General features: G+C 40.8%; 2 protein-coding genes across 4 annotated transcripts; one reads left to right on the top strand and one right to left on the bottom strand.

The window, feature by feature from the left end:
* The first annotated feature begins 1709 nt into the window (after window positions 1-1709).
* Window positions 1710-27079, top strand: LOC119737752. 2 transcript variants are annotated; one of them, XM_038212316.1, is made up of 14 exons: window positions 1710-2170; window positions 4294-4554; window positions 16126-16259; window positions 17211-17302; window positions 17570-17605; window positions 18575-18667; window positions 20716-20820; window positions 21460-21483; window positions 21961-22053; window positions 23634-23747; window positions 24638-24696; window positions 25051-25169; window positions 25647-25852; window positions 26186-27079. In XM_038212316.1, the coding sequence occupies exons 1-14, from the start codon at window positions 1940-1942 to the stop codon at window positions 26752-26754; spliced, it is 2136 nt and encodes a 711-aa protein (XP_038068244.1). In that variant the 5' UTR covers window positions 1710-1939; the 3' UTR covers window positions 26755-27079. The 2 variants fall into 2 exon arrangements, with proteins under 2 accessions (XP_038068244.1, XP_038068245.1); XM_038212317.1 differs by having other exon boundaries at window positions 21964-22053.
* On the bottom strand, window positions 6067-12581 carry LOC119737753. Of its 2 annotated transcripts, none has more exons than XM_038212318.1 (4): window positions 12211-12581; window positions 10661-10831; window positions 9554-9742; window positions 6067-8010 (listed from the first exon to the last, which is right to left on the bottom strand). In XM_038212318.1, the coding sequence occupies exons 1-4, from the start codon at window positions 12446-12448 to the stop codon at window positions 6851-6853; spliced, it is 1758 nt and encodes a 585-aa protein (XP_038068246.1). In that variant the 5' UTR covers window positions 12449-12581; the 3' UTR covers window positions 6067-6850. The 2 variants fall into 2 exon arrangements, with proteins under 2 accessions (XP_038068246.1, XP_038068247.1); XM_038212319.1 differs by lacking the exon at window positions 12211-12581 and adding an exon at window positions 11773-11913.
* Window positions 27080-27809: the final 730 nt, after the last annotated feature.

Here is a 27809-nt window from a genome sequence, read left to right on the forward strand (position 1 = left end):
CTGTCGTGACCCATGCCGGTGAAGTGCGAGTTGACCTGATGTTCATGCTTGTGCAACCAAGCAGGAATAATTATTTAGACCTTCCCCTACGACCACACTACTAAGAGACCTTCATGGGCTGCTGGACAGGCATTTGGCTCTGGTGTCACGAAAACACACAAACAGTTCGGTGTTGCTACGTGCAAGCAGTGAGGTTCATCCCAGGAAAAAATGGACTCCCCCACACCCCCCCCCCCAAAAAAAACCACGCAAATTGATCATGGAACAAACTCAGCACGGTACAGTCAGTTCTCGTCGCTGCCAACGAGTTCTGTGACGCCGACGTCGACAGACACGTCGCAGATGTCGTAGCTTCCTTATGTCGTACATGTTGCAGCTTCATCACGTGACGCCCGGCACAACCAACATGTCCGATTTTGCTGCCGACAATAACAATATACCCCGTGCACTTGACTTATTCTGCTAATAAAGCAACAATGGATTGGTGCTGCAGAACAAGCGCTTTCTGATGGCGTATTACCTTAGGGGGTATACTGAGTTCAGTAACGGAAACATATTTCATATTACTGCTAACTATTAAGTAATTTTGAGAAAGTGGCATTTAAAGTTGGTAAATAGTAGGCCTATGTGCTTTTTCAAAATTTAGATTTTCTTTTCCGAACGAAATTTAATGGAATATAATGTCCTACAAATACATTTTGCTTGTTTGTTTTTGCAGGCCTGTATACAGTTTGAAAAGTGGTTTTAAATGGCGCGCTCCAGTTCAGAAATTGCGCACACTATAGGCCCTACTCAAAACAAATTAGGAGCGTCCCGCTCTCAATTCAAAAGTTGAAATTAATTAATTGATGGCTTGTCATGAACGTTGGCAGATTTTTTTCGTGCGATGTCTCATTTGAAAGCTCACAACTAATGTAATGCTAGAAAATTATCAATTCAATTTGAAAAATGTATATTTCAAGATGCCACACCCAAAAAGCACGTAGGCCTGTACACCAACTTTAAAACTCCCACTGTTGTATACAATGAATGAACAGTCATCTCTAAAACGGAATGAAAGTAGCTTTTTAAAGATGTCTGATAGAACACAAAGTTGGTAATTAAGTAAAAAAGGACACAAAAAATCGACCCTCTTTTTAATATTTTGGCTTTGCCCACTATTCTGCAAAACGGCAATTTCCGACTGTATGCTCAATTTGTGGTGACAGCATAAAGGGGCGGATCCAGAATTTTTTGCAGGGGGGTGGGTGGATTTAGGCCCTTCACATTTTTAAAAAAAATGTCCGATTGTTGCGGACAGGCGGACGTAGGTAATGCAGCACATTGGTATTGACGCACGTATTGCTTTAATTTTTTGTTTGTGTGTCAGAGCGAGGGCGGGGGATCCGCGCCTAGCCTGCACAGGACACATTTGGCTGTTGTACCCAATTTATAATAAACTGGGTGTTTTTTTTTTTACAAGGAAACGGAGTTTTTCTCACGTTTGCTGTTCCTTGCTCTATGATTAGGCCTACTCAACTTAATATTTGATCGATGCACACTGTGAATTTTTTGTTAAGCCTTGATGACCTGGATGCATGGGCATAATGCGATTCCGAGGTGATTTGATTGTGCCGAATTTACTCACCCGCGACAGGCGCCCCACAGACGATAGATCAATACAGAAATTTCCCCGCTCACTTTTCTCCCCACATTTATTGAAGAAAACCTCAAACAATGCCTCCCACGGTCATTATAGTTCGCATAGTCGCACCAGGACACGGCAAAATTTGTTGTTTGTAAAACCACTGAGCCGTTTATAAGCAAACGGAGCCCAATCACACGGTTTTAAGAATCCCCGCAATGAGAGAAACTGTTTCCAGAGAATTGTGCTGTTAAAAACCAGGCTTTTAAAGCAGTTTTGTCAAAAGTTTGTGCATGTGTCAGAGGATTAGGAGTAATGTTACCAAACTTGAAAATGGTGTGTAACTTACTCGTACTGCTGCTTGTGGTGAGTCCGCTAGTAGCGCACGGAGATGAAAGTGGTACGGGGAGTTTTGGAGCGACAGCCGGGGGACGAGCGCGCCGGGCTGTCACCGATCTGACACCGGAGCAGCATCAGGCGTACGTCGCGAGGCACAACGAACTGAGAGGGGGAGTTTCACCCGCAGCCTCCAACATGGAACACATGGTAAGCTAGTGGTGTGTTGGCCCTGCAAAGTCTGAAAGAAATACCAAAATGATAACAAAAACGTCGATATTTTCTATGAAAATCGCATCTCAAAAACGACCCAACATTTTGGTTGAAGACAGTTAACAAAAAGTTTGGGGGAAAAAATCGGAAAATGGTAATGAAAACAACGCAGTCACGTGGCACCATCTATGTATCTCTGCTAACTGCTATAGGACAAAGAGTGCAGTTTTCGGAACTTCAAATCTACATGATTGTCCATAAGAATTGCGCGGTCATGAAAGCCCTCAAGGCCGAAACGGAACGACCTTGTATCTCTAAAAGTACACTCGCCTGAGGCCTTACCAACCCCAGACGCCAGTACTCAAGAATAAGGTATTGAAATCACTAATCCAGCCAGGTCTAAGCTCAGATGATTTTACAGACGGCAAACTGAGGAGCATTGCCATAGATTCGGAACCCGATTAAACGTACATGTAAAGAACGAGTCAACCCAAATTTCGAGACCATTGTTTTAGTGAAGTTCTGCATGTAGCACTTTCAAAATCTAGGATATGAAAGCCCATTCATAAGATTTGTTTTAGTACAAGAATCATTCAAATCAATTGTGTACTTTTCAAGTTACGGAAACACAACCACCTTTTTTAAAGTTCTGTCCACGGATCACACAAAAGGTGTGCGTTCTTTTAGCAAAACGAAAACAATTCACACACATCCCTATGTGATTTATTTTCGTTTTGCTGAAATAACAGTTACCTTTTGTGATCCGTGGACAGAACTTTAAACGGCGGTTGTGTTTAAAAGTCCGTAACTTGAAAAGCACACACGGTGATTTGAATGATTCTTGTACTACAAGAAAGCTTATGGATTGGTCCCGAAATCTGGGTTTCGTCTTTTTTACTCACCCATACGGGATTCAGACTTAATAAATATATTGCCGTATATCCCAATGACAAATGCCGCCCCTCACTTCAAAAAAATCAGGAAAAATGCTCACAACTCTCCAAGGTGAACACCTTTGACTTGAAAGAGGTGCGAAGCCATATTGCTGCTAATTTGAGGGGGGGGGGGGGGGGGGTAGGGCAAATGCTCCCTTGCTCACGCTCGGAAACATGATCAATTGAGAATACAATGAAAAAGTTAAGGAATTTCGGGGAGAAATTTGTTCCCCCCCCCCGGAAAAATCCTGGCAACGCCCATGGTTTAGTGTGCATAGGCCTATAATCAACTATGCTTCGGAGATTCACAAAAGTTTTAAATGGAGTTTGTAATTATCGTCATTTATAATTCACTTAGCGCTCTGTGAATGAGCGTATTCCAGCGAAAAGAGGCACCACAAACGTCTGCACTCTCTGCCAGCGTTAGAAAATTATTTTGACATTTCGCGAGAAAGGTAGATATGAATTTTCTAAATTTGAAGCCAAAATTTGCACAAGAAATCTGTTGTAAAACTGCCCTGCATAAAAAAAAAACAGCATCGTGATTATGTCAGGAAAATTCACGATGGATTTCGCACACATAGGAACTTTTTTGCGCATTTTCTTTTCGTTTGAAGTATAACGAAATTGCTCAAAATCTTAAAGATGTAATCCCCGTGCTATTTTCGAGTTTCACCTCGAAAAGAGAATTTGTTTTTTCCTTCAATTGCTATATTCATTGAAATATGAATACATGTAAAGCTACTCAACTTCGATGAGACATTGAACAAAAAAATCTACCTACATTTAGTTTTTGAATATTTCTACACAACAATCGAACTATATGAATTGGCTGTCAGGTTCATTTCCGCGCAAAATGCAAGTTTTTTTTCAGAGGGTTGCAGGCGCCCAAAATCGGAATAAAGTAGATTGTTTTCGTTAACACAGAGCATGCAAATGGAAAAGTCGTTAGGAGAAAAAAAAATCAATTTTGTTTTAAGAGGACGGGGTTTTCATCATTAAGAAAGGTGAGTAACAACTAAGTTATTGAATACATGTATGTTTTCCGGTTATACATGTGTAATTGCAAATGTTCATAAATGCCTTATAAGGTTACAGAGGGCGGGGTGTCCTAAACTTCGCTCAGTGTGTCTGCATGTCTGTGAATAATTTCAAATTGTATCATGTCCGGTTTTTTTTTTGCAGGTTTACGATGCCTTGCTGGCAGCCACGGCCCAGGAATGGTCCCAGAAATGCGACTTTCGCCACTCCCGCGACCATCCTTCCAAGACCCTGACGCAGACCCAGCAATACGGGGACAACTACGGCGAGAACCTGGCCGTGACCAGTAGCGTCGAACAACCGGACGTGAACGCCATCTTGCAGGCGTGGTACGATGAGGTGCAGTTCTTTGGGTATGATGACCTGAGCTGTGCGTCGGGTGAGCAGTGCGGACATTATACGCAGGTAAGGGGTACCAGGTAGGGGGAGGTGAGGGACGTCAAAGTTCACTCGGGGTCATGGGTCACTTTTGAATTGTTTGACAGATTGATTGAAATGATTGACAACCGATTGATCTACATCTGGATTCTCTAGCAAAACAGTCGATCCGCATCCCACTGGTGTGTCGCGGAGCTGAGCCAGAAAATCTAAATTCGGTAGCCCCCTTGAAGAATGGGGTCAGCAACGGCGGTCTTGAAGACTAGTTTGGTCATGTTGATGGTCAATTCAGGTAGAGCATTCCAGTGAGGTATGGTTGATGGGAAGAAGCTGGCACTGTACATCTTGGTTTTTGCATGCAGACGATGGTAGGTATACTGATGTGATCTGCGATGTGTTCTTGTCTGTAGGGTCAAGTCGTGGTTGATGTCAAGTCCATGGGTGATTTGATAAAACATTGTTAATTTGGATGTCATTCTTCTAAGTTCAAGTAGTGGCCAACCTAGTTCCTTGATCAATTGATTGATTAGTTTGTTTCATCAACGAATCCCAGTTGTAGTGGAGGGTTCGCAAGTCGGTGCAAGTAATCATAAGTCAATCACAAGGTATCACATGTCAATCACAAGTTATCAGTTCAAATCAATCACAAGCTACTCACAAGTAATCACAAGTGAAATCACAAGTGAAATCACAAGTGAAATCAAAGTGAAATCACAAGTAAAATCACAAGTGAATCAGAAGCAATGACAAGTTATTCAGTCGCAAATTAAGCGAAAATATGTTCAAATGAAATGTGACAAAGAAATTTAGTGGTGGTCATTCACTCGGAATTAAGGTTTTTTTAAATTTATTGTTGACTGTATTTATCAACTTATGAAAATGCAAATATTAAAAATTTATTTGAATCATTACATCAGTCACAAATGAAAGCTTGTTATGTCTCTACAAAAAATCGGCCAAAATCGATAAAAACTAACTTACAAAAGTAATATACAACATTTGCAAAACAAAACTACCAAATTATTATGAAATGTATACCTTACTTGACTGTAAGTGAATAATAGTCTCAAGCATCCTGTGATATCGTGACACCTGGTGTGCTGTCATTTTAAAGAAAAGTGGAATTTTGTATCATTTCCAATGATACTTTTTCAAATACTGCCCCCAGTTTACCAAAATTAGTTAGTCCACATTTTGTTTGCAATCGGTTATACATCTGCGAATGAGTGCAAGCCAGCTAGTCTGGTTCCCTGACCTGACAATTCCTTGATGTCTATAAATTACTCTGCTTCCTCTGAAGTAGGGTCAGGGAATCAGAGTACAAGAACATTTCATATCTTGGTTTTTCCAGCCTCTGTGAACGCAAAACATTACACAGGCCAGTGTAACAATATTTCCTATTTTATTAATTCATGTCTTTTATTCATTAATCATAAATCAACAACAACCAAAAGACATGGAGGGAACCTAGAACATCATGAACATGAAAGACGAATCAAAAGAAACAGTCTAAATGTCAATGAAGCAAGGAACTAGAAATTAATGTAGAAGTAAGAGACAAATTGACAAATTAAATAATTAACAATTTAGCATAACAAGAAAAGCATAACAAGAAAAGCATAAACCAGGGAATAACGATTGCTTGGCTAGGTCAAGGGAATATTGATGACTGGGATGGGCGATGTGAAAGAATACCTGTATTTTGAGTAGAAGATTACGAAGGATGAGACCAGGATGAGACCAGTGCTGTTTTTAAAATACTAACCAACAAATCCATCATTTTGTTAGTCCATCGATTTCTGAAAGTTACAGCAAAAGCAAATGTTGTGTATTAACTTTTTTTCTTTAGCTATGTTACAAAGCCCCTTTCCTGCAATTGAAAGAGCCTTTCAGGAAGACATGGTACAATGCAACATATATCAATACATCGTGCGGATTTGCCTAAAGGGTGGAGTTGGTTTCTTTGTACTCCAGAAATAACTTCCCGTTTGCGAAACCCATATCAATGCAGGAAATAAATTACTTCAATGACATGTGTGTATACCAGTCTGGGAACATGTTGCTCAATTTTGGTGGAAGTAAAGTGACATGGATTTACCCGGTACTCAGGCATGCAGGTGGATTTGCGTAAAACCCAGCCATTGAACACTATTGAATTTACATCTTTATAAGTACAGTACATGTAGGCAGGTGTTGTGTGAACTCTGACTCTGGAATGCGGATTCGTTGGTTTGGGTGCGCATGCCTGAGTTAACAGGGACAAGTCACATGTGCGAGTTGGAGTCAATAAAACATTTGATAGGCGCATTATAAGAACAACCGTCTATGTTGTATCTTTATATTGCCAGTCTTGACTTTTGTTCTTCTTGTCCCCCAATAACTCATAATTCCCTTTCAGTTTTGTCCGTAACGTTGAACACTGAGGTGAGCTAGGGGCGCATGTATTTGTCAAACTGCAGCACACTCGCACAACTTTATCCATGAGTGATTCCGGCTGGCCGTTTCTGGGCTTCACAAGTTCAGCGTTGACCTTTCCATCCAAAAACGTGTATTTCTGTCTCAACGCTCGAACCACACTCTCCGTTTGAACTCTGACAAATCCCGCGATCCTCTTGGTGCCTTCTTTGCTGAACTCGAGGACAGACAGTTGCTTCTCTTCGTCAGCAACATCTGGTTGTATAACTCTGGCAACATACAGTCCAGACTCGGAGAAGTCGAACTCCGGGACTGACAACACAACGTCGTTGTGGTGCAAAAGTTCAACAATTCCGCTCTTTTCTATTAGTTGCGACTGATAACGAGGAGTGTCTTTCCCCATCCACACCTTCGAAACAAAACCTATCAGGCCACAGGGACTCAAGCCGATTAGAAACTTCACTGACTCTGGGGTCTTACGATTTGACTTCTTGACCCAACTCCTAGGCCAATCAAGAAACAGTTCAATGCAGTGCACGAAGATGGGTTCCCTGTAGTCGCCCAACACTGTCGCAAACTCCCTACTGATGCGACTATCCATAACAGTATGTTCCGGGAACATGATGAGATGTTGTAGCCTCACAGCCATTGTGTCTATCCACCTTTCAAACAAACGGCTGGCTGTGGAGGACGCGACGTTGAATCTGTATCCCAGATCCTGCAGCGGCAGGTTGCGACGAAGTCGCATCAGCACCATCACAAATTCCTGGAACTTGGTCAGGGAGTTCCTGTTTGAAGACGTAATGTGGGGCGAGATGAACTCCAAGAAAGTCATGAGTAAGCGTAAGCTGGGCAGGCCCGTGTAGAACTTAACCTTGTATTCATCATTTTGGAAAGCTAACTCATCAAGTACGCTGCTAGCTTTCTCCTCTCGCAGTTTATAGAGCTCATGTCTGAGGTACAGCATCTCGTCATCGTTCTGCTTTATTTGTAGCTTAGTTAAGCCAGTCTGAGTAGCAGTGGCGTTTGTTGGAGCACCCTCGTTTACGGAACTTCTGTTTGCCACAGCTGACAGAAAAACGGTAACAAAATAAACAAAATTAACATAACAAATCAGCAAGAACAAAAATGAACAAAATCAACTAGAGATTCTCAAAGCTGTGAAGGACAACACATTAGAGGATCCATACTGATTTTTTTCCCATTGGGCAGCACAGTCTCCCTATAGTTTAAGACACAAAGCAATAACTTGCCACTCAGCTAGCTGCTAAAAGTAAGATTGCCTCAGAAAGCAATAAGCCACTTCCGGTGAAACAACATGCAGCTCACGTTAGCCCCTCAAATAAAGTGACAAAAACCTTGAATGCCACAGCAAATCAGACTGAGCCACTGAGTTACTTACAGTAAGCCACACAGTTGGCTCCCCATTTTACCAAAGCAATTTGACGAAAAGCCATTACAATTTTAACACCTCAAATTAGCCAAAGCTTGTTACATCATATGTTCACACCATGGTAAGCCACTCACAGATAGCCACGCCACTCACAGATACCCAAATCCACTCACAGATAGCAAAGCTACTCACAGTTAGCCATAGCCACTCACAGATAGTCACAAAAACTCACAGATAGTCACAAAAAACTCACATATAGCCAAAGCCACTCACAGATACTCAAACCCACTCACAGACAGCAAAAGCTACTCACAGTTAGCCATAGCCACTCACAGATAGCCAAAGCCACACACATTTAGCCACAGGCACTCGCAGATAGTCACAAAAACTCACAGATAGTCACAAAAACTCACAGATAGTCACAAAAAACTCACATATAGCCAAAGCCACTCACAGATACTCAAATCCACTCACAGACAGCAAAAGCTACTCATAGTTAGCCACAGCCACTCACAGATAGCCAAAGCCACACAGTTAGCCACAGGCACTCACACATAGTCACAAGAACTCACAGATAGTCACAAAACCTCACAGATAGCCAAAGCCACACAGTTAGCCACAGGCACTCACACATAGTCACAAGAACTCACAGATAGTCACAAAACCTCACAGATAGCCAAAGCCACTCACAGTTAGCCACAGCCACTAACAGATAGCTAAAGCCAGTAACAGTTAGCCACAGCCACTGACACTTAGCCAAAGCCACTCACAGATAGCCAAAGTCACTCACAATGTAGCTGTTCAAAGTAAAGCCAAAGTTTCAAAAGCCATCTTCTGGACATTCAAACCTAATCTGTAGAGTATCCAGCAGACTTTAAATCCTCCTGTTGTTGAATCACATTGCATTTTGTTGGAGCAAGGAGCTCACAGAATGCCCAATTTTTTTTTCAGGTTACTTTTTTTTTCACTGACTTCTGTTACAAAAATCATTGGCATCTTAACTAACTCCCTCGGCATTTTTGCAAGGAACCTCCCTTAAGTCCTACACCATGCAAGAAACAAGAGACACAAATACTTCAACGTTCAATCACGCCAAACGTAAAGTAAAATTACCTATGCCCAACCTTCCTCAATCAAGCAAAATCCTCCAAAATCTGGTGGATTTTGATAGATCTGGAAGGATTAAGGTTTAAAAGAATATGTTTCAGGCTATCTTACCTCCTTCCATACTGATGGGTACTATTGGTGCCACTGTTCCAGCACTCTGCATTTCTGGTCTGGATACTACAAACATGCCGGAGGGGAGCTGAGTTTGCTCCATGACATGGTAGTTGTGATCCACGCTGATTGGGTGCTGTAAGGTGGAGACGTTCTGGTGATTTAACATCGGGACTGCAAACTGTCGTCCTAGACACAACAAGCAAAGATGGAAATAAAGTTTATGTTAAATTACAGATGTCATGCAGTAAAGGCATCTAGTTATTGTGAAAATCAACTAGCAGTAGCAATGATTCACGAAACTATTTTTTTTCACTGCATATCGTTTCAAAATAAACCTCCTCTGCTTACAACCGAAACAGATGGGCTCCTAGTCACAGAAAATGTGTCATTTTTTTTAAAGGTGACCATCCAACGAAAAAAATACATGATTTGGTGAATATTCAGTTAAAAAATGACATCAACAAGAACCGTGTAGTATAGACCACATCACCAGTGACGTATGACATCACGCCTGTCGATTGCCGAGGACACGGCTAACCGAGCATCTTTCTCATTTTGTTCGTCCTGTACTGTACAGTGATGTCAACATCGTTTAAAATCCACTCATATTTCAGATATGTAGGAATATACAGGTTAGTTTTTTTCCAGTGAAAGGTTGCGTCACTTAGTGGGACAGATAAGGGAAATATTTAGGGATATTGTGCCTTTGATGATACAAACATGAAATTTAGCAGACAGTCAGAGTACATATGTCATTTGAAAAAATATTTGGCTATAGGGCCATTGCAGATTTGTCCTCTGAAAAATATAGATAGAATAACAAGCAATTTTCTAAATTGTCAAAATGGCTGCCATTGCTTGTTATTCTACCTATAGATATTTTTTTCGAAAGATAATTTGCGGGCCCTTTAGCCAAATATCTTTCTAATGACATACCCTGACTGGTGCCAACTTCCATTCTTGTATCATCAAAGGCACAATCCCACCACCCATCTGCCGTACTAACTTACCACAACCTTAAATAACAAATGAAAAAAAGTTTGACAAGGTCTATATTTCAGGGCCTTCCACACCTTTCAAAAATAGTATGAGAAAACTTAATACCTTTCTCTGTTGTTGTTGGCACCGATGGAATCGCTACAAAGCTCGGTCCCTGCGACTGAAACATGAAGGGGACCAGGTTGGTTTGCCCTCCTGCGACAGGGTTACTGTGTCCCATATTCAGAGTGGGTGCCCAGTCTGGGCTGGCGGGACTGTACAAAGTCGACGGCTTTCCTGAAATAAACATGAAACGGACAGATAATAGAGTAAGGACTCTCCATTTCAAACACAATACAAATTGGAAAATTAAACAATGAACACAATGTTCAAAAAGAAATTTGGAAAGATTTCCATATACGAAGTTCACTCAACACCCTGTGTACAAACCCTATGAGATTGAACTGAAAAATTCTAAGTGTTTTCTAAGAAAAATGCTTGTATTTTCTCACTGCTCAAATTGACTTTGATGACATGAAATTGCTATCTGGGGGCTTGTTAGTCAATACAGAGGAAAATTAGTGAACTTCGCATATGGTAATCTTGCCAAAAATTTAACTCTAATAATTTAGACGAGCTTTGAAGGTTTGCATACTGAAAGGGTAATAAGATTGCAGTAGCACCATGTGGTAAATCTCTTTTGTGAGTATGTGTGGTTCTGAAAAGAAACGGAGGGTACTCAACGTTTCAGACAGTATGCTCTGCCTGTCGCCAGGAGACTGCCAATTTTTAAAATTAATTCAAAAATTATTTTGAACGGAAAGATTTCCATATACGAAGTTCACTAATTTTCCTCTGTATTGACTAACAAGCCCCCAGATAGCAATTTCATGTCATCAAAGTCAATTTGAGCAGTGAGAAAATACAAGCATTTTCTTAGAAAACACTTAAAAAAATTTCAGTCCAATCTCATAGGGTTTGTACACAGGGTGTTGAGTGAACTTCGTATATGAAAATCTTTCCTTTTGAACATTATTAAACAGAATAGAGTAAAAAAATTCCAAAACTCCCAGGACAAACGCTGGACACAATACAAAAAAATAGCACACGAAATGATGACATACATATGTCAATGACATACTTATGTAAATACGCTTAAAAAGAAAGTATTCACTATTCAAGAAACCCATTCCAGTATTTTAAGGCCAGCATTAATATGCGACTATTTGCCAACAGACCTCTTGCACTGCATGGCACCTGCCGATTTTAGGTAGAGGTTTTCCACTTTTGTTTAGTAGCAATGAATAACCGAAAGCCTTTTGGTCATGCCTGCCCTACCGGAACAATCGCCTGCACTGCACTCAAGGTCTTTTTAAATTTTGCGTGGAAAAAAAAACCCTTTCTTTCCAGAGAGGTTTCTTTGTAGAGGTATATATAGACCCTTTGCAAACCACAGCCACACTGCACTCTTGGGTGTTATTGTTATTTTAATTCAGCGACTATAAATTCACAAAAGATCCACTCATGCGTGTCCCTGTGCTGTGGCGAACCATAGACGAACATGACAACAGCAACATGTGCAAAGCACTTCCAAAATGGCTGCCGTGCAAAAGGTCTATTTTACTAAATTGTATTTGTATCCAAAATATTTCCCTGACCCAAACGACTGAACTCACCACTGATGAAGTGGTCACCACATACTCGTAAGTGAACCAAAGTTGACGTCTGTGTCGCCTCTTTTGCGAGCAAATCCTCCCTGCCGATGTTGGCCAACCACCTCGCCCTGCGCCGACGGCTGAGTTCTTCGGTTTGCGACCCCTGGTGCTTCAGAACGGAAGGCAGCTTGTAAAACGAGACACCTTTGTCTCTTTTTCGACTCCGGTGTCTGCAGTGTAACACCGAACAAACGTGCATTTTGTACTTCTCTGTTTATGGATTACACCGTCTTCGACAAGTTAATTTTGAGTTGAATACGCGCGCACATGTTTGTACAAGAACAAACTACTGCACTGCATGCTAGGTCACATCAGGGTGACCGTAAGATCATGGCCAAATTCTGCTAAATGCAATTCAAAAATCTGTCAGATTCATCAAAAATTTGGCCAAATTCCCCAGAATTATACTCAAAATACATTATATACACTTAAAATCACATGCAGATGTTGCAGTATTTCCTTAATTTAGTTTCAAATCGCATTACAAACAATTCAGTCACATAAAGATGTTATGAAATTGCGTCACGACGAAGTCCAGTTCTCAGTGAACCTCGGCACCTAGACCAGCCAACCTGTCGCATTATGCAAGGGTTTGTCTGAAAATATTTAAGCTTTTTTAATCATAAAATGTACCATTTTTTTCAAATTTGCTATGTTTTTTGGTCAATATCCATTTTTGCAGAATTCTGCCAGAAATCTGTCCAAAAAAACCCATTCTGCCCCAATTTTCTGACTCGTTTTTTAACAAAAAAATCGGTCAAAGCTCCCGTTTCAACCTCGTTTCCAGGGTGTCGAGCAGTACGCGCCCACCACTACCTGCTAAACAACGTTGGAAATAAAGTAAGCACTGGGGACGAGGCTGCTCCCGTTTGGTTTCGTCGAATCGTGTGTGTACAATTGCTAGACTGGCTGCATTGTAGCTACATTGCGTCTTTCTTCACTCTTCTGTTATCTGATGTTGGAACCCAAAATCAGGTTGATTTTGTGTAGCATCACTGCATCAGGGTTACAATACAAGGAAAGTTCTGTGGAATAGTTGCTGCAGTTCAGTGTCACCATCAAACATCAGTATTTCCCCAAAGGTTGTGACGATTTAGAGGAAAGATGCCAATTTCCCCGACAACTTCCCTTAATAAATTAATCCCCCTTTCCGATCCGGGATTCGGTCGACCATGAATTTTTAAATTTAACCAATTGTTCCTCCTTTTTACCGACTATGCGAGCCATGCTTAGTAAGTTTCAAACGTGTTGAACTGGCCCGCATTACTGCAAAAGGCAGGTTTTTGTTCTCGTAAATGTCCATACGAAACTACTGCATCAACTTAACTTCTTCGATAATAATAATCAAGGGCGTCAATCGCTTTTCAAAAGTGTGGGGGCATACTTTGATCAAAACTAAGGTACGAGCGCGAAGCGCGAAGCCTTAACGGCGTGGGGTTCGGGGCACAGTGGGGCCCGCTTTAAAGGCCCAGAAAATGTTTGGCCTCTAGACGCTCTGTTGTGCAGTTTATATTAGGTAATTTCTAACGTATGATAGACCACTTTACCATTTTTTTAAAGCAAAACTTTATCATTTAAACATAATTCTGGAGTTTGGAGTCATTGAATCAGCTATTCTGAGCTTAAGTATCATATGCTTCAATTTCTATTTGGAGACGAAAAAAGTGGGTGGAGGACAGTTGACGAATTTGGGGCCCGCTTAAGGGCTCCGAAATTATTATTTTTATTTTTTTTATTCTATATAGACGCTCTGTGGTGCGATCTGAGACAATTTCTGACCAATTTAACCATTTTTTTTATCAGAAAGTTAGAAACTCAAGACTTCTTCTTCTTCTTCCTCATTTTGCCTCTGAAGAAGTATTTGCTAGAGACGAAATAAATCAGGCCTACTTTTAGATTTTTATATTTCAGGTCAATCCAGTCAGTGAGCAGTTTGCAGCAGCTTGATTATTTTTTTTTTTTTGCGAAAGCTTATCATTTAAACATCATTTTCAAGTTTGGAGTCATGGAATCAGCTATTCTGAGCTATAGAATCACATATAGACTACAATTTTTATTCGGGGACGAAAAAATGGGGGGGGGGGCAATGATATCCCCCACTTAAATTGCCCCCCTCCCCCCGGTCCCCCACCGATTGACGCCAAGTTGGATTTAAGTTTCGAACCTGACTTTACTCATAGACCGTTGAACCGGCCGACATTACTGCAAAAGGCATTTGTTTCCGTATAACTTCCCCCACCGGTATATAAACTACTGCATCAACTTAATTCAGGCGTAACACAGCGGAAAAAATTGCAAGGCATGCGCCAGGCCTGACGTCAGAGATATGCAAGGCCTGTGTACAATCCCAGATCGTGGTAGAGGATTTGTGGTACAATGAACTCAATGCTGCACAGAAGAAGCTCTTTGAAGCTAATAATGAGTATTTTACACAAGCCACTGCGCAATGGGTGGAGTATACCTCGCTCGGTGGTTAAACTTTGTAGACAAAGCATGCTGCATTTCTTTTCATTTCCTTAAGAACCAATCAAACATGTCAAAAGGATGTTCACCAAAGTTACTATTCTTCGTTTCTGCTCATATGACGTGTTTTTTTTTCTCACCAAAATAGAGTAAGGTATAATAGGAGTAAGGTTATATCGGCAACTTCCTATAGGTACAGCTTTGGAATTATTCTAAATTTATCATAACAAAATACAGCGAGGTGTGTGTTATTATGTTGTTGTACTATTCACAAGATGCTGAACCTCTTATAATTTGAGATTTTCCGTCGCTGCGTCTTAATATTATTTTTAATACTTAACAATGAATACGATTTGTTGTTATATGCATGTTGGAGGGGATATGCTTTCAACTCGAGAGAAGTTTGTGGTGATGTTCTCAGTTTTTCTACTCTGAGAAAGAAGTCCTGTTAAGATCAGGGATGTACTGTAACCCTATAGGTTCATCTTATGGAACCACCTATATTGAGGCGATAGTCACTTCACACATAGGCTAATGCACGTTTCTGTAAACTTCTCCAGGGTCGACCGAGTAGGCCTACACGTACATCGAAGTAGAAGGTGTGGGGGCGGCGGGATAGCCAATGAAAACATCTATTAATTTCCACACTAGTTTTCACCGATTGCGATGAGTCATATAATTGAACACTCCAGCTGCACTGAAGAATCATTGACTTTGGTAAATCGTCGGGTGCACCACGAACTTGAACAAAGTGACGTATATCGTCTATGAACTTTGTGCACACGTGATACGGCCAATTTACATGCAAGAACGCAAAGTAAAGCTCCCGGATGTCCGCACCCACTTCAAGCCCATTGGGGGTACAAATAGACGCAAACCTCAAGTTATCATGGACCCAGCAGGTTTACATGTTACTGTAATTAACAAAAAAAGATACGCATTTCCAATCGTTTAGATTTAAGTAAAGTTACTGCGATCCTTTTATAATTAAAGTTGGTAAATACGTGCCTTCTTCCTTTTCCAAATTTCGATTTTCTTTTCCGAACGAATTTAAGTTGAAGGAATATAATGTCCTGGAAAAAAATAAAGTTGCTTGTTTATTTTTGCAGGCCTTTATACAGTTTTAAAAAGTGGTTTTAAATGGCGCGCTCCAGTTCAGAAATTGCGCGCACTTTTCGGAACGAATTTAGCGTCCCGCTCTTACCAAAAAATGAAATTGATTGATTACTTGTCGCGGGCTGAAAGCTCATTACTAATGTAATGCTAGAAAATTATCAATTGAATTTGATAAACTATTTTTTTTCAAGGTGCCACACCCAAAAAGCACAAATACACATTTCTGCTGTTGTCGTTGCAATGCCAATCGCTCAAAAATTATTATGACTGATCGGATATTTTATTTCTCCGATACAGGCTGTTTGGGCTCAATCCAATGTTGTGGGGTGCGGCGTCCACCACTGCCCTGATGGAGTAACTGACAGCGACACTCCTACCTACGTGTTTAGCGGTGTGGCAGCTTGGATGATCACGTGCCACTACGCTCCCGCGTGAGTATGACGTCATAGCGCCCTATCCGTATTAAAATGATGCCAGAAACTTAACCCTAAAGGGGCCGGGTTATTTTGACCATCTCTCAGCCGGGGGGGGGGGGGGGCGGATTCCGCCCCCCCCCCTAAGATCTCAGCCATCGAGTTACGAAAAAAATTGAAACTCGGCACATGCATAGAGCAACTCTTCCTAAACATACCCAAGAAATTTCATGACTATAGGTCAAAGGGTTTGGGAATTATGGCTAATTAATTATTCATATGTACGAATGGCAATTCTGCTCTGTGTACACGACGTATATGCGAAAATTCAGTTTTCACGGCGCGTAGCGCCGGAAAAGTTTTTGCTACTCGGCAACCCGTGGTCCGTTTTTTATGTTTTTGGTATCAAAAGATGCGCAAAGCTCGAGGCTAAAAAGACATAAAAGCTCGGGTCGCGAAAATTTTTTTTTAAGAGGCTATCACGGAAAATGTTGAGGGGGGGGGGGCGGATTCCGCCCCCCGGCCCCTTTAGGGTTAACTGGCGTCGCGAACACAGCTTGTCGACGTTTTGCTCAGTAAATGTCCATTTCTACGTCTAGAAATCGAAGAAAATGCCAAGATATGGTTGTCTGCTCCTTAGGCCCAGAAATAAGTGAGCATTGTCAACAAGAGGGAAGAAGACGATTAGTGTCAGATCCAGGATTGTATACCCCAACAGACGCCAAATGCCTGTTATTTTTGGAAACTTATGGACATGTTTGATTTCCCCCAGAAATATGCAAATAATTTACATTGGTCAGACGGAAGGGAGCTGTTAACCACATGAGCCTTTTCCAGCGAAATCTTAAATCTAAAGATTTGCTATAGATAATTTATCACTCCGATAAATATACTTTGAGTATGAGCCACGTTAAACGTTTAATCTGAATTCTGACCGTTTTGAGGTTTTCTTTTGCCTTTTCTTTGCAGAGGGAATTATCAAGGGGTAAAACCCTATATTTCAGGCCCAAGTTGTACCAAGTGTGATTCCGGTCTCGGCTATTGCATCAATAACAACTGTGGTGAGTACCCAACGGTACACAATCAAAATAGATTTCAACTTCACTTGCTTATTTGAAGAAACTTTGAAAAAGGTATTCATCATTCATGTTGTTCTGTTTCTCTCAATTTCGTGAGAAACTTCGTAGTCATTGGCGTGACAGGACGGCGAATTTAAAATTAAGACCTCTGTTGCATGAAATATGGCTTTCCTAATATGCCTCAATATGTAATTACTCGCCATCCATGCGGAAATTTTCATTTTCCATTTCCATGTATTTTGTTGACAGCCTCAGTATCTGTTTGCGCTGACGAAGGTGGTTGCGGTAAGTAGGCATACCAGAATAGGTTAGCCAGGCTCTATTTCATGCCATTTTTCCTAATGGTCGGCACATTGTAAAGGCAAGGAGTCAAGTGGGCGGCACAATTCGTTCGTGATATAATTAGGCGGTATGGTGCACAATTCACTTCCACCCACAGCCCTACCAAAGGATCTTATACCATCTGATCATTTTCTGGGGTACAATTTGGGGCTCCGAAAAAAAGTAATATAAGTGCATGGGTAGCTATACCTCCATGCCCAATGATGACTTACACAAGATAATATTCAGGTCGCAGGTTCAATCAACCCCGTTCTTAGGCCAAAAAAAAAAATATTCCGTCTCTGGTCAGACCAAAGTTCCGGAATTGACGCGGCCACGCGGCTTTTTTTTTTTTTTTTGGCTTTTTTTTCTTCTTCAAGCTTGGATTGTACAGACAAAGTGGGTACTATTTTGCTTTTTTGGTGTCCTCATGTACATTGGTGTCCTCCATAATTTGCCTTGGTGCTTTCGATCATTTGCCTTGGTGCAATTTCCGATTCCTTGGTGCTCTTTGGTAAAAAAAATTAAGGAGGTGCAGAAATAGAGGGCGCTGTTGGAGCTACCACGGAACATTTTGGAGAAAAAAAAGATCGACGCGCATGATTAAAGTCGACGCGCACGCTGACCAGAGACCGACTTATTATTTTTTTTTGCCTTATCAATGTCTTTTTTTCGACTTAGGCCTATATTACATTATTACTTTTCTGTGCTAATTGTAAGAAATGGTGCCATTTTGTGTGTTCTTTTGTTAGGATATCTTTCTTTCCAATGTCAGGTATTAAAATATTTCCTGCTATGGTCGTTGCAGGACCCATATTTTAAGGGACTGAGTTTGTCGCTTTTCGGTTCCAATATTAGGTTTTTATCGTTCTTTAACTTTATAATGTACATATTGTATTAAACTTGGTCACAATACTTGTTTCTGTGGTATAGCATGCAGAGCACAGTGCGTCAACTGTGGCACGCTCAACCAAGCTGAGTGTCGATGCGAGTGTCTGTCTGGATGGTCTGGTGCCGACTGCTCGAGTAAGTGTAAAATAACTTAAAGGGAATATACATCATTTGCTTTTGCTGTAATTTTCAGAAATGGATGGAATTGGGGGGTTTGAAATATATAGCAAATATAGTTACACTGACTTTTTTGAGGTTTTGGGTTCGAAAATGCTATAAAAACCAAGAAAAACGATCATTTTCCTGTAGTCTGGTTCCCTGACTCCATATAAGAGGAACAGAGCAGTATACATACATTGGGGAATTGTAAGGTCAGGGAACCAGTCTAGCTGGCTCGTACCCGTTCATAGGTTTGTAATCGATTGCAAACAAGTGCGATGGTCAATTGGGGCCAGTATTTGAAAAAAAGCCAGTTGTTTCCAACGCTGACCGGCCGATCAGCGTTGGAAATTGATACAAAAATACCACTTTTCTTGAAAATGACAGTATACCAGGTGCCATGATTTTACAGGATGCTTTACACTGTCATTCACTAACAGTCCAGCAAGGTATTTCAAAATGATTTGGTAGTTTTATTTTTTGATGTTTGCAAATGTTGTATTATCCCTTTAAGATGGTCTTGTTGCTATTTTCTTCGAGCTTGGCGGTAAAAGTTGAATGTCTTCTATAGAAATTATTATGGGGTCCTTTAGGATTAGATTTGTACTTAAAACTTGTACGTGTATAGACCCACTACCTGGGGCACTATAGAACTCCTCTTCTGACATTTGGGATTTGACATCCTAAATGTCAAAAAAGGAGTTCTACTTCTAGTGCCCCAGTTAGTGGGTCTAGTACGTGTATAGCTGGAGAACCTCCAGCTCCAATGCTCATCAGGAATTCGACTTTATAGAGCTGGAGTTCAAACTGTTTTGTAACTTGCAGAAAGACGGGACCCTCTGTATCTATATCACAAAAATGGTCCGTTTCCCCTCTGTTAATCCCAACCCAGATTCTATTAAACATAATGAGGTATGGGAAAGATTCCCCATATATTTCGCCATCACTTTTCACCCTGTGCACAAACCGTATGAGACTGGTCTGAAAATGTCTACCAGTGAGTGTTTTCTCAGTAAATACTTTAATATTTTCCCAGCTAAATTTGACTTTTTAGGACATATTATCACTCTCTGAGGGCCGATAGGTCACTGAAGGGAAAAATTAGTGATGACCGAAATGGGAATCTCAAGTTCCGACGTATGTTTAATGGAATTTTGGTTGGGATACTAGAGGGAAAGGACCAAAAATATTTCTTTGCCCACCCCCTCCCCCAATTGTCCCCCCCCCCAAACAAAAAAATCACCATGAACTCGATCAAAGTAACTGTGTTCTAATTTGATTTTACAGGATTAGGAGTTGATCAAAACCTATACTTTACACGTTGGAATTTAAGCCTGGGAAGCGCATTCAATTTGGTAAAATCATGTTTAATGTGAGAATCAGTGGGAAAACCTCCATGACTTGTATCCGGCGATTTCACGAAAAATTTGAGAATATTACACAATGATTGCATGGTGTTATTAAAGGGAATGTACATCATTGGCTTTTGCAGTAAGTTTCAGAAATGATCGATTTGAGGGGTTAGTATAATACATCAAATAATGTTACCCTGACAAGTTTGAAGTTTTGTGTTCGAAAATGCTGGGAAAAACCAAGAAAAATAAAAACGTGTAAGTAGTCTGGTTCCCTGACTACACTAAAGATGAAATGAATCAAGTTATAGATGACGCAAAATTGTAAGGTAAGGAAACCAGTCCAGCTGGCGTGCACCCGTTCATGAACATGTAACCACTAGCAAACAAAATTTGGACTGGAAAAAATGGTGAATTTGGAGCATAGCTTTTTCCAACGGTGGTCGGCCGACCACCATTGGAAATTTATACAAAATACCACTTTTCTTGAAAATTACTTCACACCAGATTTACCACATCCTAGTAAGGTATTTCGTACACAAATTGGTAGTTTTGTTTTCTGATGTTTGCAAATGTTGTTTATTCCTTTTAAAAGTGTGGAATGAGCATATTACTTGTATGTGTTCTTTATAATGTGATACGGATCGTGCATTTATTATTCTTTGAATGCAGTCGAATGCCGCGATACAATCAGCGATTGTACAACAGTCGCCATGTTCCCGAGCGTGAATTGTCCAGCGTTTAACGACCAGTGTCCAGTAGCCTGCTCTGTATGCTGTAAGTCCTGATAGTGCAATCTTATACAAGAGTATCAGAGATTTTTGAAATTCTGGTTTATCACCAGCTTCGGCTTGACCTTTGGCACTTCAAACCAAAATGGATGACACTTTGACTTCATAGGGTTTGAAGTTCCTGGCCCATATTGAGCCAGAGTCCTCAAAACTCAAGGAATCGCAAAAATGTTTCCAAGCCCAACTCGTGATGAAGCCGAGGTTTAAAAAACCCCACCTACTTCAAGCCAGTATAGACCCTTATCATGCTGCCACCATTTCAGTCATGTTCCCTATATCCGATAATAGTACTGAATGACAATGTTTTTTTTGTGCAAAAAGGAACCAGACTATTTTTCCTTCCAGCCTCACTTTGGTTACGTTGATTTGAATGGGAAAAAGCCAAATTGCGGCAACAAAATAATGGTCTTGGTCTTTAAGATACACATATCCACATTTACAAAAATTGCATATCAAACAACATCATTGAGTTTGAAACTGGTTTGAAACTGGTTTGATGATGCAATCAGACATAGCTAATTTTTATGACATAAACAGGCGTACTTTGTTTTAAGTAACAGTAAGTGGGTTGTTGACATAATTTTTCAACTGACTTTTATCTCTCTTTGTTTATGTTTTTTTACAGCCCCTCCGGCAGATGACGCTTGTGGTGAGAAATATGTTGTTAAAATATCTACAAATAATAATATGCAATGAAAAACGATTGATAAAATTCGTAAATCAAAGAGAAAGTCTTTCAAGCCACGAAAGTTGTTAAAATTGTGAGTAAGCTCACAGAGAGTACTTTCAGGACTTCATCAAAGTGTTGTGGTAGAGTTCTTCATAAGTTCCCTACAAATCCCCACAAGTCAATCCCAAGTGATTCAATGAACCATGACAAAGCTAACACCCCACAGTGTGTGAAAAAAATTAAATCACATTAAATTTAAATTTATGTACATTTGGAGGATTCGGGACTAATTTTGAATATAAGTCCTATTACTACATGTACTAAACACAACCATTGTGGCACAGCCTGCAAGCTATAACGCATTCATTTTCATTAAAATCAATCTAAGTTTTTGAAATGATTTTCATAGCATGAATTTTTAAGGCAAAGCAAGTTAATCTTTTACTCTTTCGTCAGAAGACCCGACTGAGTCCACAACCCCATCGGGGTCGAACAACGGGGGTGGAGGGACACAAGGGGGCGCCAACACGGATGGGCCTGCCCCAACAGGTATTCCAAGTTAACAATTCTTGTACAAAGACCAGCCTATATTCCCTTGACTGACTAACTAACTGACTAATTGATTGTTATTCGTTGACATTGAATCCTCTATTTTTAATATGATTTTTCACACACCAATGGGCATTGTAAACTTTTTTTTCCTGATAAAATTTAGCATACAAATTGTTGCATGTTTTTCACAAATTTCCCCTAAAATTGTAGTCGGCAAAACATAAGCAACTTCTGTCCATCCAAAGCTAACGCCACATTAAATTAAGTGTTTAATCCCCGATAAACCTGTACGTACCTTTTATTTAATATTCATAAATACCTCAGACAGTTTAGCTATTCCTATTGGTCGAAAGCCCGTCACGTGGCCGGTCTTAAACGGATGATAAAGACATGGCTAGCTGGTCTTAAACACTTTTCCAGTGTCACAATAAAATGTGGACTCCTAAAAATCCAGTGCCTCTTACCGTTTCATTGGTTGAACGTTCACAATCCTCACGTAGGCATGCGCAACACTACAAGCGAGTCAGAATTTTATCTCATTATAATTCCAAGAATCTCTGTCTGTCTGTCTGTCCGTCGATTATCTCCAGAACCGGGCACCGTATGAAGTTGAAAATCGGCGGGTGTATTGCTCGGGGCCACAGAATGTGCAGTGCCAAGTTTGTAGTGGTTTGGACGAGCGGTTCTCGAAAAAGCTGCAAAAAAAGCAGTATATTCGGACGCAAACGTGGCAGCTTAGAACATAACACCACGCGTTGCCGTTCTTTTCAATTGTTACGTCATGTTTAAGCTAAAGCGCGCGTGCTCAATATGACGCAAACAATGCAAAAAGGACGGGCACGCGCACGTGCATTGTAGGGCGATACATTGTCCAGTATAGGTGAATAGCACTGCATACCATGTTTTGGTATGTACACGGGCACATTATTTTTGCAGTCGACTGAGCAACCATTGTAGGTGGTCGAACTTCAAACTTGGCACAAACTTCGACGTAAGTGTGCGTTCAACCTGTGAAAACAACACCATTGAATCGCGTGCATTGTTTGCACGAGCATTTCTCCAAAACTCTGCAAGTATGCAACCTATACCAGCGGCAAAGCAATTTGCGTTTCCCGAACATGCACATTTTAGACGGGCACTGCACTAGTAGTTCTAAATTCAAAACGCAACGCCCCAGGTGCGTTCTGCGTGACATCGCGCAGAACATGTTACGCGCGCGTCAATCTCCATAAAAGGGTTGTTTACATCTTACTCGCCAGCTGAACACTCCATTATTTTGCTAGAGGGATGTTTCAAAAAGCATGAAGTGAACTTGTTGAACAAAATCGGGATTTTTTGAACGAATTATTTGATATTTTTTTACGGATAAGGTATTTATGAATGGGAATAAATATGTGCTCGGTCGGTATTTATCACTCTGTTTAATACCGCTTAGAGTCTGGGTGCTGATAATTACCCTCGCCTCCGGCTCGGGTAATTATCAGCACCCAGACTCTAAGCGGTATTAAACGAGTGATAAAAACCTCCGGAGCACACATTTATTCCCTTAGTTAATAAAACAATTATTTTTGCCACAGCTGCATCGTCAACGCCTGAGCCGTGTACCCTACAGTGTGCTAATGGCGGCTCCCTGAATTCTGCTGTTTGTAACTGCACGTGTGCCAGTGGATACCAGGGAACAACCTGCCAGTGTAAGTTGAGTAATTAAGAGTGAGAATCTTGCGACTTTACAGACACATTTTTCATGTGAACCACCTAGGTACCAAACTCCGGCTATATTCCTGTTTTCAATAGTACGCAAAACCGGATGATGGGAGGATGATGGGAGGTTGACGTAAGTAATTCAGTTACAATAACGTTTTTTAAATCACTTTCCTACAAATCAGATACTTAAGTTATATTTATATATATTTTATCAGAATACTCTACTTTAGTTGAGCCAGTACAAGAACAAACTTCTCTTGACAAATGCGATGATTTACTCGTGTTTGTCGAAATCATTTTATTCTCGCTGAATCTCGCTGGAATAAGTTCAACTCAGAGTACAGGCCTACTATCCCTCTACCCTGTCACATAATAACTTCACATAAGAATGTCATGTCAAGCAAAATCATACCGTGATATCAGTTTATAGCCCTTTCACACTAGGAGAATCTCAGGGTTGACACAAGGTTAAAAACATGCATCGTTTCGTGAAGAGTTTCAACCCTGTGTCAACCCTGAGATGGATTTCGCCCCGGGTTGGACTCGACCCTGCTCAAGACCAGAGTTGAGATTTTCAACCCAGGTTGAAATTCTTGCCAGGGTTCAAAACAGTAGTAACTGAGGATGATAAAGCTTGATTTGCATGAAACAAGTGTGAAACGATGCGGGGTTGAACACCGGGTTAAAAAATAAAAAACTCAACACGGGGTGGCACTGGGTTCGCACCGTGAGCACTTGAGTTGAGAGGCTAAAGTGTGAAAAGGGCTCAAAAGTGTTGAGGAATAAACCAGGATGTTGCTTTATTTTTATACCAATTTTCCTTTAAACAGAACTATATAAGTGACCAATAGTTGACTTTATTTCTACACTTCTGCAGTTCGCACAGCCCAAGTACTGTACAGCGTGGTGTTCCGCGTACGACACGATATTGCACTTGTAAGTAAAAATAACACAAAAAAATCTTCCTGGCAGCAGCTTTATTGTCCATGATATAATTTGTAAATTGAATTAATAAAAAAAACATGGTCTTACAGTATTTTTCAGTGGTTAATAGTTTTTAGGATGAGACTGTCTTCATGATTTATGGCTGTTTTGAGTGCAATTGAGGAGGCGGCGAGTGAACCAATGTACACTTGAAGCTAGCACCGACGCAAAAAATGAGCATACTTATAAATTACATCAATTTGTGCAAAATTGTGCAAAATTGAAGTTTCCATTTCTTGCGAAGACGGAATCCTGCCAATTCTAACGTCATTTGACAATTAATTGGGTGATTCTTACACATTTCAGTTCAGTACCGTGAGGTCTGCGTTACTGGGAAGTGTAGCAGACGCACTGAATGCATACTGTGCGTCGAGTGACAACTATCGGCAGTGCTGTCCTGATGTCACGGATCCTGCAACAAACAGGTGAACACGACGACATCGGTGACAAAACTAAGAAAACATTTCCGACGACAGTGACTAGTGATGTTGGACAGTTAATGAACTGATGACATAATGTAGACAATACAGACAAAAATGAAACGATTTTGCATGGCATCTTAAAAAACAATAACAAAGACATGAAAAAATTTACGATTGAGTTTCAGAAATAGGGACAACATTGCCTTGGTGACATATACCAACAATATTAAAATAGTTACGGCGACATTGACATTACAAAGAGTGAGGACGGTTGGACGACGACACAATTCAATGTAGACCAATCAAACAAGGAAACAAAAGCCACTATGACTATTTAAAAATTAATAAGAAATGAGTAAAATTCTAAAAAAAAAGCAACGGCAGAAACCATTGAAAGCATAACTCTATATTAAGGCAACGGTAAAACCTATTTTTTGAGGATGCGAGAAAAATTACAATGACATTTGAAACCTTTTCCAGCACTGAACTGCCTGACTTCATCGAAGAGAGCAACGTGTTGGTGGCGTCAGGGTACCCCACTCCAGAGACCAGCTCTATATATAGAGTGGGCGTGGTCGCCTTGGACGTGCAATCGCCGCTCTGTGTTGCACTGAGCGTCGGACAGAGAAAAAGGCGAAGCACTCATCAAGAAGGATCCGAACAACGGAGGTTTAGGCGTCAATCAGGTACGATCAGTAAAGTTGGCGGTTTAGGACAAAATGACACAAAAACAGCTTTGATGTTGGCCCGTTGCACCACAAATTACATGAAAAAAATGAGCTAAGAAGTAATAACATCAGTGAAATGTACAGCAGTACGGCACACCTCATTTTGCAAGTTAGGCTTGCAACCTTATTTGGGTAGGTTTTATGGTGTTTATATGCCAACTTCATGGGTTTTATAAACTCTATGAAACTAACTCTATAAAGTACCTCTATGAAATATCTACGTGTTAGATAGATATCTATATGAGTCCAGCTGTAAGTAAACTTTGCTCATTACCTGCTTTGTTACTGCAGACAACTATTTGGATCAAAACTTGCTGAGCTACGCCATAGCTGGATATCTAACTAACATCAGACAACAGCTCCTCGCGGTCGACAGTACCGCCGACATTTTGTCGGCTGGACCTGGCGACACCGGCCCCACAACTTCGCCAGTGACTACGGCTACGCCTACATCCTCCAATGTAATCATCATTGTGGCCGTAGTCGCAGGCGTTGCCGTGCTGCTGATCATCTTTTGCATCTTCGGCTTTGCGTGTTTGGCTGGTTCCAGACAGATGGCGGGCCCCAAGTATGACGATCCGCCTAGTTACCCCTATGAGGAGAGGGAACCAGCCAGGCGAAGACCAGCCACGCTGGCTCCCGAGTACTTCGATAACGATCCAATGTACCACCCGGCAGGGCACCGGTATGATTACGTCAGCCCCGCACGCGAGCCTGTATTCAACGACCAGGAATACGCCTACGCCTACGCCGATGCCTACCCAGAAGCAACCTACGAGCGACGGCTAGGGTCCCCTCAATCTAATCTATACGCTCTCGATGAACTTTCCCCAGCAGGGCGTGACTATTATATTTACTAAGGCTATGGGTCCTACGCATACTATACGTTCTTACCTAGTACCTTAGGAACCTACAAAGCAATGACACCAAAGAGTCTTTGTTTTGAAAATTACAGTCTTGCTCCTTTTGCTCAGATAAATTGTACCCAAAACTGATTCTTTCTCAGAAATTCTATAAGAAAAAACCTGCAACATCCTTAAGGTTTCTTATACTTGCAGGGTTTTCCTCAAATCCTAAAGGATCCTTTAGGTGATACTATAGGATCCCTTAGATTAAACCATTGCTATGACGTCACACTATTGTTAAAAGTGTGGATTCGGAACTACGAATCTGTTACGCTGGTCACAAAGTGTGGATTCGGAACGAAGAATCTTTAGTAAAGTGTGGATTCGGAATTACGAATCCACACTTTGAACATGTCGGACAATTGTTCTCCATAATGAACATTAATAGGACCGTATGCGTGAAAATTTCCTTCCGAAATTATCAATGCATCTTCACTGTTAGATTCTCTGCCATCACTGCAAAACCTACTTTGAGTAGAAAGAAATCATCCTCTTAACTATCAATTTGTCGACGGAAGGAGCCGGGACAAATGTTGCAACCTGACGCCACTATTTTTCTCCATATATCTTCTCAATGAAGGGCATTCATTGCAAAAATGATAAGACATGAATCTGGGACTGAGAAATATTTCCAATTTTGTTAGAAAATACTTTAAAAAAAATTCTTGACTCTCCATAGACTTTGTACACAATCGCGGAAGTGGCGTCAGGTTGCAACATTTATCCCAAGTCTTTTCATTTCCACTCACTGTTAAATTAATGCCAATACTTCTTTTGACGCAATGGTTTAAGTCGAAGAATACACTCGCAAGTGTGGATTCTTATTTTACGAATTCACTCGGCGCTTCGCACCTCTTGAATTCTTAAATTACGAATCCACACTTTCTTGTGTATTCTCCTTAACTGATCCTATGTGATTTTGCAAATATGTATGTACATAATAGGGATCCAATAGAATCTAGAGGAGATGACAAAAAACCTGAAACAATCCTGCTCAATTAATTGACGAT

This window comes from Patiria miniata, unplaced genomic scaffold (assembly GCF_015706575.1).
Source record: "Patiria miniata isolate m_02_andy unplaced genomic scaffold, ASM1570657v1 HiC_scaffold_3, whole genome shotgun sequence".
In the NCBI taxonomy this organism is placed as follows: Eukaryota; Metazoa; Echinodermata; class Asteroidea; order Valvatida; family Asterinidae; genus Patiria; species Patiria miniata.